This window comes from Cucumis sativus, chromosome 3 (assembly GCF_000004075.3).
Source record: "Cucumis sativus cultivar 9930 chromosome 3, Cucumber_9930_V3, whole genome shotgun sequence".
NCBI lineage: Eukaryota > Viridiplantae > Streptophyta > Magnoliopsida > Cucurbitales > Cucurbitaceae > Cucumis > Cucumis sativus.
In genome coordinates, this window is record NC_026657.2 from 12496576 (window position 1) to 12511660 (window position 15085).

At 30.8% G+C, this 15085-nt stretch overlaps 2 protein-coding genes across 2 annotated transcripts; both read right to left on the bottom strand.

The window, feature by feature from the left end:
- Nucleotides 1-1941: 1941 nt before the first annotated feature.
- Nucleotides 1942-3739, bottom strand: LOC101211292 (transcription factor TCP19). The gene has a single exon (XM_004150258.3). The coding sequence runs from the start codon at nucleotides 3158-3160 to the stop codon at nucleotides 2132-2134; it is 1029 nt and encodes a 342-aa protein (XP_004150306.1). The 5' UTR covers nucleotides 3161-3739; the 3' UTR covers nucleotides 1942-2131.
- Nucleotides 3740-13912: 10173 nt separating this feature from the next.
- On the bottom strand, nucleotides 13913-14747 carry LOC101210054. The gene has a single exon (XM_004150253.3). It carries the CDS (start codon nucleotides 14485-14487, stop codon nucleotides 14125-14127), a length of 363 nt encoding a protein of 120 aa, XP_004150301.1. The 5' UTR covers nucleotides 14488-14747; the 3' UTR covers nucleotides 13913-14124.
- Nucleotides 14748-15085: the final 338 nt, after the last annotated feature.

The following is a 15085-nucleotide window of genomic DNA, read 5'->3' on the forward strand; positions in this document are numbered from 1 at the left end:
CCTTTGTACTTTTCTCCATCTTCATTAGGTGATCAACTTTTTTCATAGTGTGTTATTTTCCTTTCGTTCTTTATACACTTCATATTTCTCTCTTAGAAGTAATTTGTCTCTTAACATGTTTATGCAATTTCACAAATCGGATAAGAGGATTTGAACCCCTAAATTAAAAGAAGGCATAACATTTGAATTACCCTGCATTTTACACTTATAATTAGAAATGAATAGTATCTTCATTTATGGAATGGAGTGAAGTGAGAGGTGAAATTATAGTAGACTATATTGTGTTGTAAAATCTACCATATGCTTCCATTCAAACACCTCACCTATCATAAAAATACATACAACATACAATGCAAACGGGAGAACTATCATAGTTCAAAATGTTGCAAAATAATTTAATCAATCAATCTTGATATGAGTTGCAAGCTATCGTGTATAAATATGCACTTTTGATCAAAATAAGGAGGCGGAGGAATGCAATTGTATTTATAAGACTAAAATTATATAAAAAAAAATCTTGTGCTGTATACCCTAGATAAAAAATATTACGAACTTTCAAATGACGATATATCAATACTCTTAAGTTTCATTATTGTAGTTACAAAAGTTTAAAAAAGTACCATTAAACTTAAAATCATTAATGGTTCAAAAGATAAATACATCCAAAAGTGATATATATTAAATCATGGTTTATTTACACTGAAGCACCTCACCCTCCCTTACTTTAATCAATGATTTAATGCTTCTCTATTTTTTTCTCTCTCATCCTCTTAGTCATCTTTTTAAATACATATTTGAGAGTGGATGGAGATTTAGAGATGCTTATTTAACTTGGAAGATGGAGAGGGTGTAGGGATCCACTCCAAAGGATGCAATCTTCGTATACATGAGTAGGTTTTGCATACTAAGGATTGAGGGGTGAGAAGGGAAAATATATTTTTTTGACCCTGGTTTAAAAGAGAGAATATATAAATATAGAATGGATGGAATCCTGGTAGAGAAGGTGTGTTTTTTGGTGAAAAATTGTGGGTGAGGACAGAGATGGAAAGTGGGATTTGTAATTTAAAGTTAGAATCTGTTATTGTGGTTATGATAAGTTGAATTAAGTTATTGTTAAGATAGAAGAGAGGAAGGTTGTTGATATTTTGAAATAGTTGTGTACATATTTATAATATGATAAGGACCATAATGAATGAATCAATGGGTTAAAAATTAAGATATAAAATTGTTAGGATAAAGGGGGGGGACCACCACTAGGACATAGGAAGAGTAGATCATCGGTCGGTCCAAATTAAAACACGTGTCTATCTGTCACATGACAGCTAGCCCCCAATGTTGTGGCCCACACCACCCGACCTAACTCCCTTTCTCTCTTTTCTCTCTTTCTCTCTTTCTCTTACAAAACACAAATCCCATTTTTTGACTTTTCTTTTTCCTTTTAAATAATAATAAAAGCCTTTGTGGGCCCCACCCACGCGGCACGCCTTGCCTAAGCTATTACCTTCCCGGGCCCCACCTTACACGTGCATCCCAATCTTCTCGTAACCCACCCCCACCCCTCCCTGCACGTGGGAACATCTGACTCACGTGACCATTTTACCTTCTTCACGCTAAACAAAAGCTATCCCCTAACCCCGATTCCTCCTTTTTTTTTTTTTTTTTTTTATTATTATTTTGGTGTCATTCTATTGATGCAACTATCAAAACAAAATATATCCATCTACACAACTTCAAATTCAAAATAAAGCTTTCTTACTAAATTTCCTTTTCTTTCTATTACCCAAATTTAGTGGCTTCAACATCAATTTTAGGGATCTAAAAAGTTTTTCACTATTACTCCTCACCGCTAAAATTGGATATAAATTGTAATTTTGTCATGCGTGTGTGTGTGTGTGTGTGAGAGAGAGAGAGAGAGAGAGAGAGAGAGGCAAGCAGTAAAATAAGAGAGAGGGCAACCCAAGAAAATGGCAGAAAGGACTTGTTCTTTCCTACTCTTTTTACACACAGCTAACAAGATTTATTACATGCAAAATAATATTTTCCCCAAACTGCCTGTTCAAAACCCCTGTAACTAACACTTCTAACACCAAAGAAGGAGATGAAGAAACAGTGAGAGTAAAGAAAGTCATTTTCAAGGTTTTGAACATGGCGTTTGAGACTTTGCAGGGCTTCGCCTACCCATGAATTCCAGCTCTTTCTTTTCGTAAATTTCCAATGAGAAATCTCTCAACATTTGAGTGCTACCACTTGTACTTGCCGGAGCACTCACCGTCCCCGGAATCAAACTCGCCGAAACCATCGCCGGCGATGATCCACTTTCCAATCCACTCGAACCGTTTGAAACAGCTCTCGTCAAAACCGGCACCACACCCCCAAATTGCAAACCGGGATTCATCGACGATACCAAATTAGATAGGGGTCTTGCCGGCACCGCCCACAGCTGTGGTTGATGGTTGTTTGATGTTCCCGGAACCATAAAAAACGGCTCCGTAACGCCGCCAGCGCTTCCCCAGAAAGGAACAAGGCCGGCACCATAAGCAGCCATTGGAGCAATCGGCGTAAGACCCGAGGAAACAGAAGCTTGATCGTTGCAATCGTTGGATTCCGAGTTTGTGCCTTTTCGTCTTCTTTTTCTCGGTGCTTCAGAAATTTCCCCATTCGGCCTCGCGGGAGACGTGGTTGGGATTTTTAGTGTCCCGCCGACGGAGACTGCGATGGCTGGAACGGTGCCCGTTCCCGTCGCTTCGATAATTGCCGGCTCGGCGTGCTCAAGTAACCACCGGATAGTCTCGCCGTCGGATTTATGGTCTAGCTCTCTAGTCAGCTGAAAGATACGGGCGGCACAGGCCGCCGGCATCCGAATCCTCCGGCCGCGACCCTCAACTTTCGTGTGGCGGTCCTTAGAAGGGCGTTTTGTTTGCTTTGCCAGTGTGGTGGACGGTACCTGAGAGAGAGTCAAAGGAGGCATAATATCCAATCCGTGCTCCATAATTCCATCCTTTTCTTTCTTCGGAGCGGGCGTCACGTGGCGATCTGACAAAATATGTTGAGGCTTAGCAGGATTAGAAGAATCTACGGTGGTATTGGTCAGGTTTTGGTAACCGCCATTAGAACTTCCTTCCTTTTGATTAAGAGGATGGTTTTGATTAAGTGCGTCCATGAAGAAACCGAAATCAAGAATTGAAGCAAAAGCCAGAAAAATCGAGATCAAATCAGAGGGAGCGAAGAAAGAAAAGGCGTGAAAATGGAGAAATTAGGGAGATGAAATGAGCGAAGCGTTGGAAGAAGCAGGAGGGAATAATGGGTTGACCAGGGGCGACCCAAGTGAATCTGATCTGAGTTAGCACTGTGGATGATTAGATGGAGTAATTGAGAAATGAAAAGGCAAAAAGAAAGGGGTTAAGAAAATTGAATTTGTTTAAGAAGAAGAAAGAAGAGATTTCAAAAAAGTAAAAAGAAGTAAGAAAGGGAAGAGAGAAAGGAAACAAACCCTAGAGAAGCAATAGCAGCAGCCAGGCAGAAGCAGAAGGGAACCCCACTTTATCCTTAGAAGAGGGGGGACCCTCAAACCCTATTTTATTTTTTATATGGAGTTTAATGAATGGAGGGTTCAGATCTTTCGTTTCCAATCAATCACTGGTTCCACAGATGTTGCCACGTTTCTCTTTGGTCAAAGATTTCTTTGGTTTTCGTTTCGCTCTCTCCACCCCCTCCATTCCTCAAAGTTTCTTTCTCTGTAATTGTAAATATCAAATCCACGTGGATAAATATATTTTACTTCAACTCACTTTTTCATTATTCAGAATTTTTATATAATATGCTTTGGTGCATCTTAACACTATACTTATTTCTCAACTATATTGCTATTTTTTCACGATCCATTCAAATATTAGTTCAAAGAAGCTGTTTTCAAAAATATCACCAATATTGCTAACTAAGATGCATTCTTACTTACTTTTTCTTTTCTTTTCTTTTTATTCTTTAACTGCAGCTTGGAATTTTCTTTTTCTTTTCTTTCTTCTTATATTCTGTCTATTACTTCTTTCTCTACCTTCTAATATATATTCATTTTACTTTATTAATAGTTTTATGCTACTGAATTTGTATAATCATGACTTTACTATATAAAGCCGTATATAATAACTAATTCACATGTGTTTTACTACTTTATTATTATTAGTTATTTCGAAAATTATTTTTATTTACATTCATTATTTCATCTTTTTTTTTATAAGATTTAGCCAATTTTTCGGACAAATGTGACCTTATCGATTATTTTTACAAAATTATTTATACCAATTTGACTATATTTACTTACTACGAGTAAATTCAAATGTATTTATTACTATATTAAAACCCACGAGCTATTAATTATGTAATATTTTCTTCTTTATTTTATTTATTTGATTCCATTTAATAATAATCCTAACTAATTTGGTATATACCGTAATTGAATTTAATTAAAACATATCTCATCAATCTTTCCACTTTCAATTTTGTTTCACTTATCCAATTTTTATTATTATATATTTTTCTCATTGTTTTTTTTAGTATTTTTTCAATTCATTTTCTTTTATATGTCAATATTATTTTCTAGTAAAAATTTTGTTTGTATATTGTTTAAAATCTTCACTAAATCATATGTAACTACACATTCATTATATGTAACTACAAATCTATAATATGTTATTATAGAATGAATATAACTATTATTCTTATATTTAAAGTTTTGTTTCTAAATTAACACATTATATTTTTAATATTATTGGTTAAAGTCAAATATTTACATTAAATAAATATGTATTATTTTATATTAAATAAATGGAATCTGATTTTATTAAAAAGATATATATATATATATATGTATCTTTACATTAAATGCTTAAAATTAAAATGAATAATAAATTTCTAGAGTCAAAATTGAAATTAATTTAATAAGAAAACTGTTTTATGGTTGTTTGAACTTGATTTTTGTGTAAAGTAGAGGTCTACTCTCTCTTTTGTGAGAAAATGGTATATTAAAGCTTTTTATAATTTGGCATATATATTTTAGGTTGCAATGGTTAGAAACTACAATCTTTCTTTATAATATTGTAGGTCTATTGTAAGAATTCATATCAGTTAATGGCTCAAAGCCCAAAGTTGATATAAGCCCAAATAATATTCGGCCTGATTTGACTTGGGCTTGAGCTGGACAAAGCTCTAGCTTGTTTAAAGTTTTATTATGTTTCGAAAAAGTATATTTTGCTGAATCAATGTTTTTTGCATAGGTAACCTATTTGGCCTAAAATATTATAAATATAGCAACTTCTTCAATAATTCATAACTATAGCAAATTTATTATTCATTTTTTATATATTCCTAAAATACTCTTATTTTAGATGGAAAATACATCTCATCATTTTCTTCCATTTTGAAGATGGTTTCTCCATTCTCTACCACAATTGTTTTCTTCTGATCTATACGATCTTCTCCTCATTCTCTCCTATCATCTTCTTCATTCTCTCAAACCTAACCAATTATTCTCTTTTTTTCACGATTCCTTCTCATTTTTCCTTTTCTGATTTTGTCTCCGCCTTCAACTGGTCGATGTTTGATTCTCTCCTCCTACCAATCGTCTTGTGTTCAACAGTTTTCGACATTCAACAATTTTTTGTTTGCTTCTACTTTCTTAGGTCAATGTTAGGATTTTGATATCAATTTTATTGGTATGTAATTAAATTTTCTTTAAAAAACTGAGATTTGTTTTTTGGTTTTTTCATCCAATTTATGTTCATCATCTCACTTTGATTCTTTCCTCTCTTTTTTTTTTTCCTTCAAATTCATCCCATTTTTACGGTGTGATTTTATATATATAGGTTCATTTTGTTCAATTCAATTAGTTGATTTTACTAGTATTTTATATATAAAAAATGTATTTATTTTACTTGTATTGGACATCATCAAAATTGGGTGTATTATAAATTTTTCTAACAACTTTGGGCTTTTAGGTTAAAAGAAATTGAGTTTTTTTTTCTTTTTCTGAAAACATTCAAGAATACAAATACATCATTGATATATTATTGGTGATAGACTAGTTAATACGAGCATATTGATATTAGTCTATCAGTGATAGACTTAGTTAATACAAACATATATAGTGATATTAATCCTAGTTTATCACTGATAGATCCTAGTCCATCACCCATATTAGCAATTCATAATTATGGTTAATCAATGTTACAAGTGTAACAATACCTCCAGTTTGCAAGCCTTGAGTAGAACCACAAAAACAAAAAACAAAAAATGATTGATGAAAAGAAAAGTCGCTCAAAATGTAGTCATTGTCGTCATGTTAATCACAACAGTAGAAATTGCACACTTCCACTATTTTTACAATGATATGACATTATGTTGTTGATAAAAATTATTCTACATGAAGATAGTGACTTTATTAAGTAGTAATATAAAGTAATGTCAAAATTGAGTTTAATTTTTAGCTGATAGTTTCTATCGGTTATAGAACTTACTGTGAGGTTTATCGTTGATAGAAAGTTTATCGTTGATAGGTTCTATCAATGATAGACTTCAACATGTATATTAACAAAACTTTTTCTCAATAAAATGCTCACATTAATACTAATTTGCAATAATTCAACATGTATAATACTAATTTCTCCATGGAAACACAAAAGACAGATAACTAAATATGAAGAGGTAACGCGACTGAAGTTTTTCACCGTTATGGTTTATTAATAAACTTTAACATCGATTGAAGAGTCATGACTATTTAAGAATATAAAAGGGCATAATTTGCAATATTCAATCCGTGATCCAACACTTTTTTATACCAATAGAACAAAATCAAATAAAATGTGAAGTCTATCATTGATATATTCTATCATGAAATATCCACAAAACTAATATATATATATATAGTACAATGTCCATTTACTCAATGAAAGAGCTCCAAATCAAAACAAAGAACAAATCAATTGATTTCTAGCAATATTCTAGTCCTTTGCATTCTCCAACATTTTCTCTGCTGCCTAACACTTTTAACATTCTTCGCTATTTTCATAGTTTTCATTTTTTTTCTTTTCTTGAACGACTTGAAATGATAATATTGAATTAGAGTTTGTAAATATATATGGTAATGCAAACAATCTAAACATCTTTCAAGTCTATTAATCATAGAAACCTATCACTAACCTACCATAAGCACAAGGCATAAAAAAATACACATTAAACTAAAGTATATATCTGCTAACATCCCATTTCTAGTTTGAATTTACATTTTCTCACCCTTTCTTTCATTTTCCCAAACTCCTCTTTCATTTTGATCCACTAAAATTAGCTATTTCAACTTTTTCATTGTATCACAGTAATATTGAACGATTATTGAATGTTTTTGTGGATTTTACTTTTTATAAATAATTGGGCTACTTGTTAGGACACCGAAAAGCCATGTCAAACCATTGAACTATATACAACAACAGGAAGAGCATTTGAAGCATAACAATTCATGACCGACCAGAATGCGATTATTATTAAACATCAAAAGTTTCACCAGTTTAGCTTGATTTATATTTAGCTTTCAAATTGTGTTAATATAGGAAGGATATAACAGTAACAGAATAAAACTTTTAAGGGAAGGGAATGGAAGAAAAGAAAAACTTCGCATTGATGTGATGAAAAAGGATTATTACCATGTTTGGAAGATGTAAACTCTCACGAGGAGAGGGAAAAAATGAAATAAATAACAAATACAACAAAACAAAAAAGATAAACTAGCAAACAAAACCACAATGTATTTTCAGTTGCAGAAAAATTACAATGTTGCCAACGAAATCCAAAAGACGACCACAACCAACAAAAAGCAAAGTCGGATCATCCCATCACTAAAATAACGTAGTTCAAAGTAAATCTGATAACTTGCTAATTTAGATTGATGTTATCACACATTAACAAACAATACCACATACTTGAAGGATAAAATTTATGTAAAAGAAAAAAAAAAAAACGAAAAGTCAACAATACCACATAGGAAGAGGCCTTGACAGAGATGAAGAGGGAGGGAGTGTCAGCGGCGATGACAGAGAAAAAGGAGGAGCGGTGGAGCGGTGTGCTTGTGAAGAGTGATGGTGTTGAGAGTTCTCCTAGGAAAAAATATGTTTTTTACTAACTCTCGACGATTTTAACGGCGTCGGAGTAGTTCTCCAACAAAAATATATTTTCTTAACTAACTCCTATCGCCATTATAGGACATAAGAGTTATGGATTGCTTCCACACTTGGTATAGTCCATTGGAAGATACTTTTCTCATGATGCACTATCTTCCTTATTTTGTAGTTTTTTTCTTCTAATGTCAATGGTCTTAAATGATAAATAAGTCAATATAATTACATAACAAACATTCTAATCAATTTAACTAAATGCAGTTGGCTTTAACAGTTGCTCTACAATAATATTCGAATAGGAAAAGCTTATTTTAATTAGAAGTTTAATACATCCACATGTCAATACAATAATGCTTTTAGTTGTTGTTGAGCACAAATCATAAGCCTATATAACCTCTTACTTTTTAGAGATTAATATAACAATTATATGTCATCTATTATAAGCATAAAATTACACAATCAACAACCAGTTGTTGTCAATCCAATAATAAAAAAATCTCATTCATAATAATCAAGAAATCAAAAGTAAAATTCATAAACAAAATTTTTTTAATCATATTATCTAAATAATTCCAAAAATACAATCGATTTCTCTAAAATCCTGAAAATTAAAAAAAAAACAAAAGATCTTATTATAATCGTGGGAAAGATAGAAAACTTATATTATTATGGTTTGATTAAAGAAAATAGATGAAAACTAAACCATAAGTCTAATGTTGTAGATGGATAGAGGATGAAAAAAGAAGAAACACGGCCATCAAATCAAATCAAAAGATATAACCTAATTAAACATTGAAGCTACAGATTTCTGATGGAGCAACATAAAAAAAATGCACACCCTCTTTAATGACAATTTTGTAATTTTTTACATTATTGAGTCTAATTCTTTAACTCTTAAAACCTATAAAATAATCAAATGGAAATGTAAAAATTATAAAAAGATCCATACATTAAACAAAATTAGATAGCAAATTTTTGATGATGTGAATAACTGGAACAAACTAATTTGGCCATAGGGAATTTTTTCTAGGTGATCTAATGAATTTCCCATGTAAATTAACGTCATATCTCTCTACTTTTTTCAAAGATAGAAGTTGGGAGGAATTTTCCAACAAATAGAAATATATGTGGAAGAAGTGGGAAGCCCTTTCCTAGAGTTAAGTCTTTTTTTAAAGTAAAATGATAATATCTAGTGTCAAGCCATTTCAATATTGGTGGCTCAAATGCCCACTAGTTTCTCAACCCATTTGTAAGATCGATTCACCATAATCTCATTCCAACTGCTTTCGTAACCTAATGTTAACTTGTTAGGATGTAAGATCTTACGAACAACCACGACTTTCAGTACTTATAATATGTTATCTTATTTCATTTTATGTATCTATTTCTAGATTTTTACAGGTATTGAGAGCACAGTTCTCCTAATTCCAATCCATATCACCAAATTCAGAACAAAACAAGTTTGATTGGAGGTTTAGATCAGTAAACTAGAGTTAGTGTCATGGTGATGTAAGACAAAATGAAGTTATTTTGTGCAAAACAAATAGTACAACAATACTACGTAACTTTTTCAAACATACAGACGTCCGAATTTTGCACGACAGTGTTAAATATCTTTAAGTTCCATCCCTAACCACTTGGTGGAGATAGATGAATTCTTCCCATAATTTTAGGCCCTCGCTAGAACTTCTTTTGTATTTTCTTTGACGGATCCAATTGAGACTTTCATCAATCATTTAGGCAACTCCGAATAAATTGTTCGACTTAGCATTAGCTCTAGATCTTAATACCACTTGATTTACATGTTTAGGATAGTTTTCATCTAAACATAAAAGATGGATTTGATTAATAAGACGTTACACTCCAACTTTTCTAAATGTGGTTGGGTCTAGCTAAGGTTTTGTTCATATGGTTGCAAGAAATAATGTGCATGATAAAACTATCGTTGCTTAGTAAATCAATAGTAACCTTAACAATTCCTGCATTAATTAGGTATTTATCTCATTGATATTTTTAATCTAATAAGTTTTCTATTTGTATTTGCTTGCTATTGCTTTATTTAAATTTATTAAAATTAAAATCAATTCACTAAACCTCCGGTTACTTAAAAATGAGTGAATCGTAAGAAAAATTAATTGGTTCTCTGTGAATCTACCTGGTTACTACATACTTTATTGCTTGTCAACAACTCGTGCATGTGCATCGATAACTTCATCGTGAGAGAGATCAAATGTTGGATTAGGGAAGATTTGTTAATGTCCGATAGGAAATAAACACAACATCTAGAGTTATGTTGAGAAGTTCAACACACAACACTCATCATGACTTCTTATAAAGATTCATTCTCTCCTCCCATCAAATTAAAAGCATAGGCCCTTTCTTGTTTCTCACTCCATTAACATATTTGTGACAAATTGATGGCCAAAGTGTGGGGGCGATTGTGGCGGAATGAAGTAATTTAAAATAGAAAAATATTCAAGAAACCTTAGCATAACATAAGGTCTATCGATTACGATTTGATTAGGGGCATCAAAGATCAAACCCTATGCATATTACAAGTAATTTTTTCTTTGTCAAAGAATTCATGCTATTTAATTCCCTTCTGCTTTTCTAAGTGTAGTTAAGGTTAACAATTTATTGTCTCACTATCTTATTTTTCATATGCATACAATTTTGGAACTATTCAAAAATAGGTCATTACTATTCATCTTTTACAAATGTATGGCATAGGCTTGTCTTGTTACTTTTGGTATCTTATTAATTGTTTCTAACTTACTACCACGACTTACATCCATGATGCACATTCAACACTTTTTTAGCGTAGTATATAGTAAACAAAGATGAAAAGAAAGAATATATGTGTCAATTATTGGAACGTTTCATTTTTTTAGCTATATTCACAGTAATTTTTTCCAACTATAAATTAAATTACGTTGTAAAATCATATTTGTATGTAAGCATTGATTTATATTTGATTCTCCTTTCAAAAGAAATAATTAACGTTAGATGACATATTATGTTTTGAGTGGAAGTGTGTAGGCCATCGTAGTTAAATTACTAAATCCACAATGGTTGTAATTTGCCACTTAATCTTAATTAGTCAGGATGGTAATGGGATATATAGGACAAAAATTGACATAAATGTTTTACCAAATCGCAGAGCATTTTGATCTAAAAATATTCATTTAGGTATAACAAAAATGTAATTAATTTTCTAATTTGAAATTAGACTCTAAAAGTGGGGACCCACCTTGAGTACACATATTAATATGGTTAAAATCTGATTTGGTATACAAATTAATTGCTAATGTATAGTCCAAATCTAATTGGTTGAAAATAAATTTAGAGCATATCACACACGTGTGAATCATACATATGATCGTCCAATCACATTGCTCTTTTGTGCCAACTTGGATCTCTCTCATCATCTAATCACTGTTTTGGTTAATTGCTCCACAAAATGGTTGAAATAATTATGAATCCCAAATTCATTCTTTTTATTTTTGATAGTAATTAGAATCACAATTCATTTATTAACTTTGCTAATCAAAATTAGAATACATATTGAGTTGGATGTGACGTGTTCTCCAAAAATAATAATAAAAATAAAATAATGATGTTATACAAAATCGATATTGAAATTTTCTATTTATAAATTTATAATTCCAAAATGCAAAAAAAGGAATCTTCATTTCTTCTAAGTAACCTATTGGTTATCTAAATATGCCATTTTATTAAATTTTGTTTTAAACTATAAATATTTTTTTAAAAAATTAATTTCAAACAAGCTCGATCATATTTCTTTTTTGTTTTCTGAATTCCAATCAGTATATTTAATTTCTTTCTAAAAAGAAAAATAAAAAACCTACGACATTAAATTCACTTTTTTTTAGTACGAATTTTAAAATTGCTTATTAAAGTCCTCATTCAATTCGTGTTGAAATTTGAGTTTGCTTAGTACCGAATAAGATGAAAATTAATTATAATATAAATCTTATTTTTGTTTAACTTCTATTTTAGATTTGTTCTAACCAAATTCTTAATCAACTTGTTTAGGTTAATTTTTATAAATATAGCAAAGAGTCAAAATATTTACAGTGTAAGTAACAACCTGAAAAAACTTATGAAACTAATTATTTTTAAAAGAAAATTAGGTTTTTTCTCATCATCGTCTTTCGTCTTTCTCTTGTGCGATCGTTTACATGATATTTTTAAGGTTAATTTTTATAAATATAACAAAATTGTAAAATATTTACATGATATTTGGGTAGACAAATATAAATGATTTTTTGCCATAATTTTTTGGTACCATTGTTTATATTTAGAAAATGATAGTTTATATTTGACTATAATTTTTTTCACGATCTTTTATATTTAGAACAACCAAATAGCAGTTTAAAAAATTATAAAAAATAAATATTTGATATTTGATATACAAGATTGAGCCAAATAACAATTTGAAAAAAAAAAAACTAAAAAAGAATAACCTCAAATATTTTGAAAAATAAATAGGTTTATTTTCATTTTATTAGATGGACATATTTGGTGGAACTGTTATATTTATAAAAATTAACTATAAAAATATATGTGTGGTAATTTATAAATTGAAAAAGGTTTGAAAAAGAAAAAGAATGGTATAATTGAAAAAGTAGAAGAAAACAAAATTTGAATAATGCGTTTTATGATAACGTTTAGAATACAAAAACGGTTTCTTGCTTACTAAAGTTTGTTCCGGATTTCGTTTCTTTGTATTGCAACCGCCAAATGTTCGGTCCTCTCTTTTATTTATTATTACTTTCTTACCCATACTTTGTTTTTTAATAAAAAGTTCAAACCATCAATCTATTGATTTTTATTTTTATTCATGAATTATATACATTTATGAACCCTATTATTTGAATGAAATTGATGATATATTGAATTTATTCATGGTAAAAATTCAACAGATGATGTAGGGTCCAAACTTAAGACTCAAGAAAATGTAATGAATGTTTTGCGTAATCAGCTATACAACATTGCATGTGATAATATTTAATTATTTTTAACTGAAAATTATAGCCATTTAAATCTTTTGAATTTTTAGTTCATCACAATTCCCTTAATCAATTGAATTGAAGCAACTTTGAGTTACACAAAATCAATCATTTAGGTCGTTTTGACCATCATTCTTTTTTAATTTTTGCTTTTGAAATTGAATTTATAAACATCTCCAAATTTATTCATTTCTTATCTATATTCTATCAAGGATTTAAAGTCAAAATTTGAAAACATTTTTTTTTCAAAAGTTTGATTAAGATCTCAGCCATTATATTTTTTTTAAAAAAAAATTCAAATCAAGTAAGGCATAGAAATAAAATAGGGTTAAATTTGAAAAACAAAATTATTAGCCAACAACAACTTAATTATATATATCTTTGTTAGGAACTGTCATTGTTTTTTATTTGTTTGAAACTAGGAATAAAATTAGAAATATGAATTAATCAGTCATAAAGGTTCTTATGAAGCTTAAGGCGAAAAAAAAATTAATTAATTATATTTTTTTAGTTATTGTCTTTCAGAAACAAGTTTTTACAAAAAAAAAAAATTGAGTACTCTCATGAATGTTTTGTTGCACTCCAAGGAATCGTCCAATAAAGTTCCCCCATGCACCAAATTCTTCTTAAAAGGAAATTGAATTGTTTTTAGTATCTACCATCGGTATTTGTGTATTTATCAAATTTGTACATTTGAGAGCGTAAAAAAAAAAAAAAAAAGAAGAGAAAATACAAATTTACTTAGATATATATGTATCAATTATGATGTTTATTTATACATAGAGAAGAAGATGAGCTATATATTTTACCTCTATATCCTTAAAAAAGAAAAATCCACAAACCTCGACATCATATGCACATCTATCTATCCGGCCTTAGGAGTTTAAATAAAAAAAAAAAAAAGGATAAAATAAAATTGAAGAAGGATTGGATTAATCCGAAGTTGGAAGGTTTATGTGGGTGGAGGAGGCTATAATTTTAATAACCAAACCGGGGAAAACGTCATCCGGGTCATGGATATGGGGGTTCCGCTCCACGATATACGGGTCACCGCACTTATCGCTAATCGTATGAAGCGTTTCTCCTTCTCCCACCACATATATCTCATCGCAGGGACGCCACGTCACCAAGTTCCCTCTCAACAACCTGCCGTCACCGGAGGAGGATGTTTCTCTGATGGAACCAATCAAGATCAGGCCCAATAGCCCCACGGCGCAGTACCATGAAACGACGTCGATGAGGGGTCGTGAAGACGACTGTGGCCGCCTACTTCTGGGAACAGAGACGCCGGGCATGGTGGTGGATGGGAACTGAATTTTGGAGGGGGGTGGTTTGGGAGATGAGAAATTAAAAAATGGGTATTTATAAAGTGGGTTTCTGGTTTAGGAGAAGAAAGAAGTTAATTAAGAAGAGGAAGTTGAGGTATGACGTTGGGACGTTGAGCTTACGGATCCATGACTTGGGGTTCTACATTTTGGATTGGTTTCAACTTTACAAGTCGTCTCAACTTTCTCTCCCAACCCCAACGCCAAAGCTATTAAATATAAAATCACCCACCCATCTCTTTCTAATTACCAATAACCACATCATTCTATATTACCTTTGTTGTCTTTTTTCTTCTTCTTATATATATTAGTTTACCATTGATTCTGATGGAAATATTGAGCTGTGGTTTTTTAATTTTTTTTTGAAAAAATTACGAAAATAGGTGAAATTGTCAGTTAATAAAATTTTGATTTGGTAGCTTAATTTAGATTATAATCTATTATTTTAAATCAACAATGTTATTATAAGGTAAGAAACATTTAAATGTATATCAAAAATATTAAAAAATATTTTATCTGTAAACATGTATTTGTTGTTTTAACTTTTATTGTGTGCCGCCAAACATTT

What these genes read in the sequence shown, in the direction of transcription:
- LOC101211292 (XM_004150258.3), bottom strand. Translation starts at nt 3,160, where the DNA reads ATGGACGCACTTAATCAAAACCATCCTCTTAATCAAAAGGAAGGAAGT.
- LOC101210054 (XM_004150253.3), bottom strand. Translation starts at nt 14,487, where the DNA reads ATGCCCGGCGTCTCTGTTCCCAGAAGTAGGCGGCCACAGTCGTCTTCA.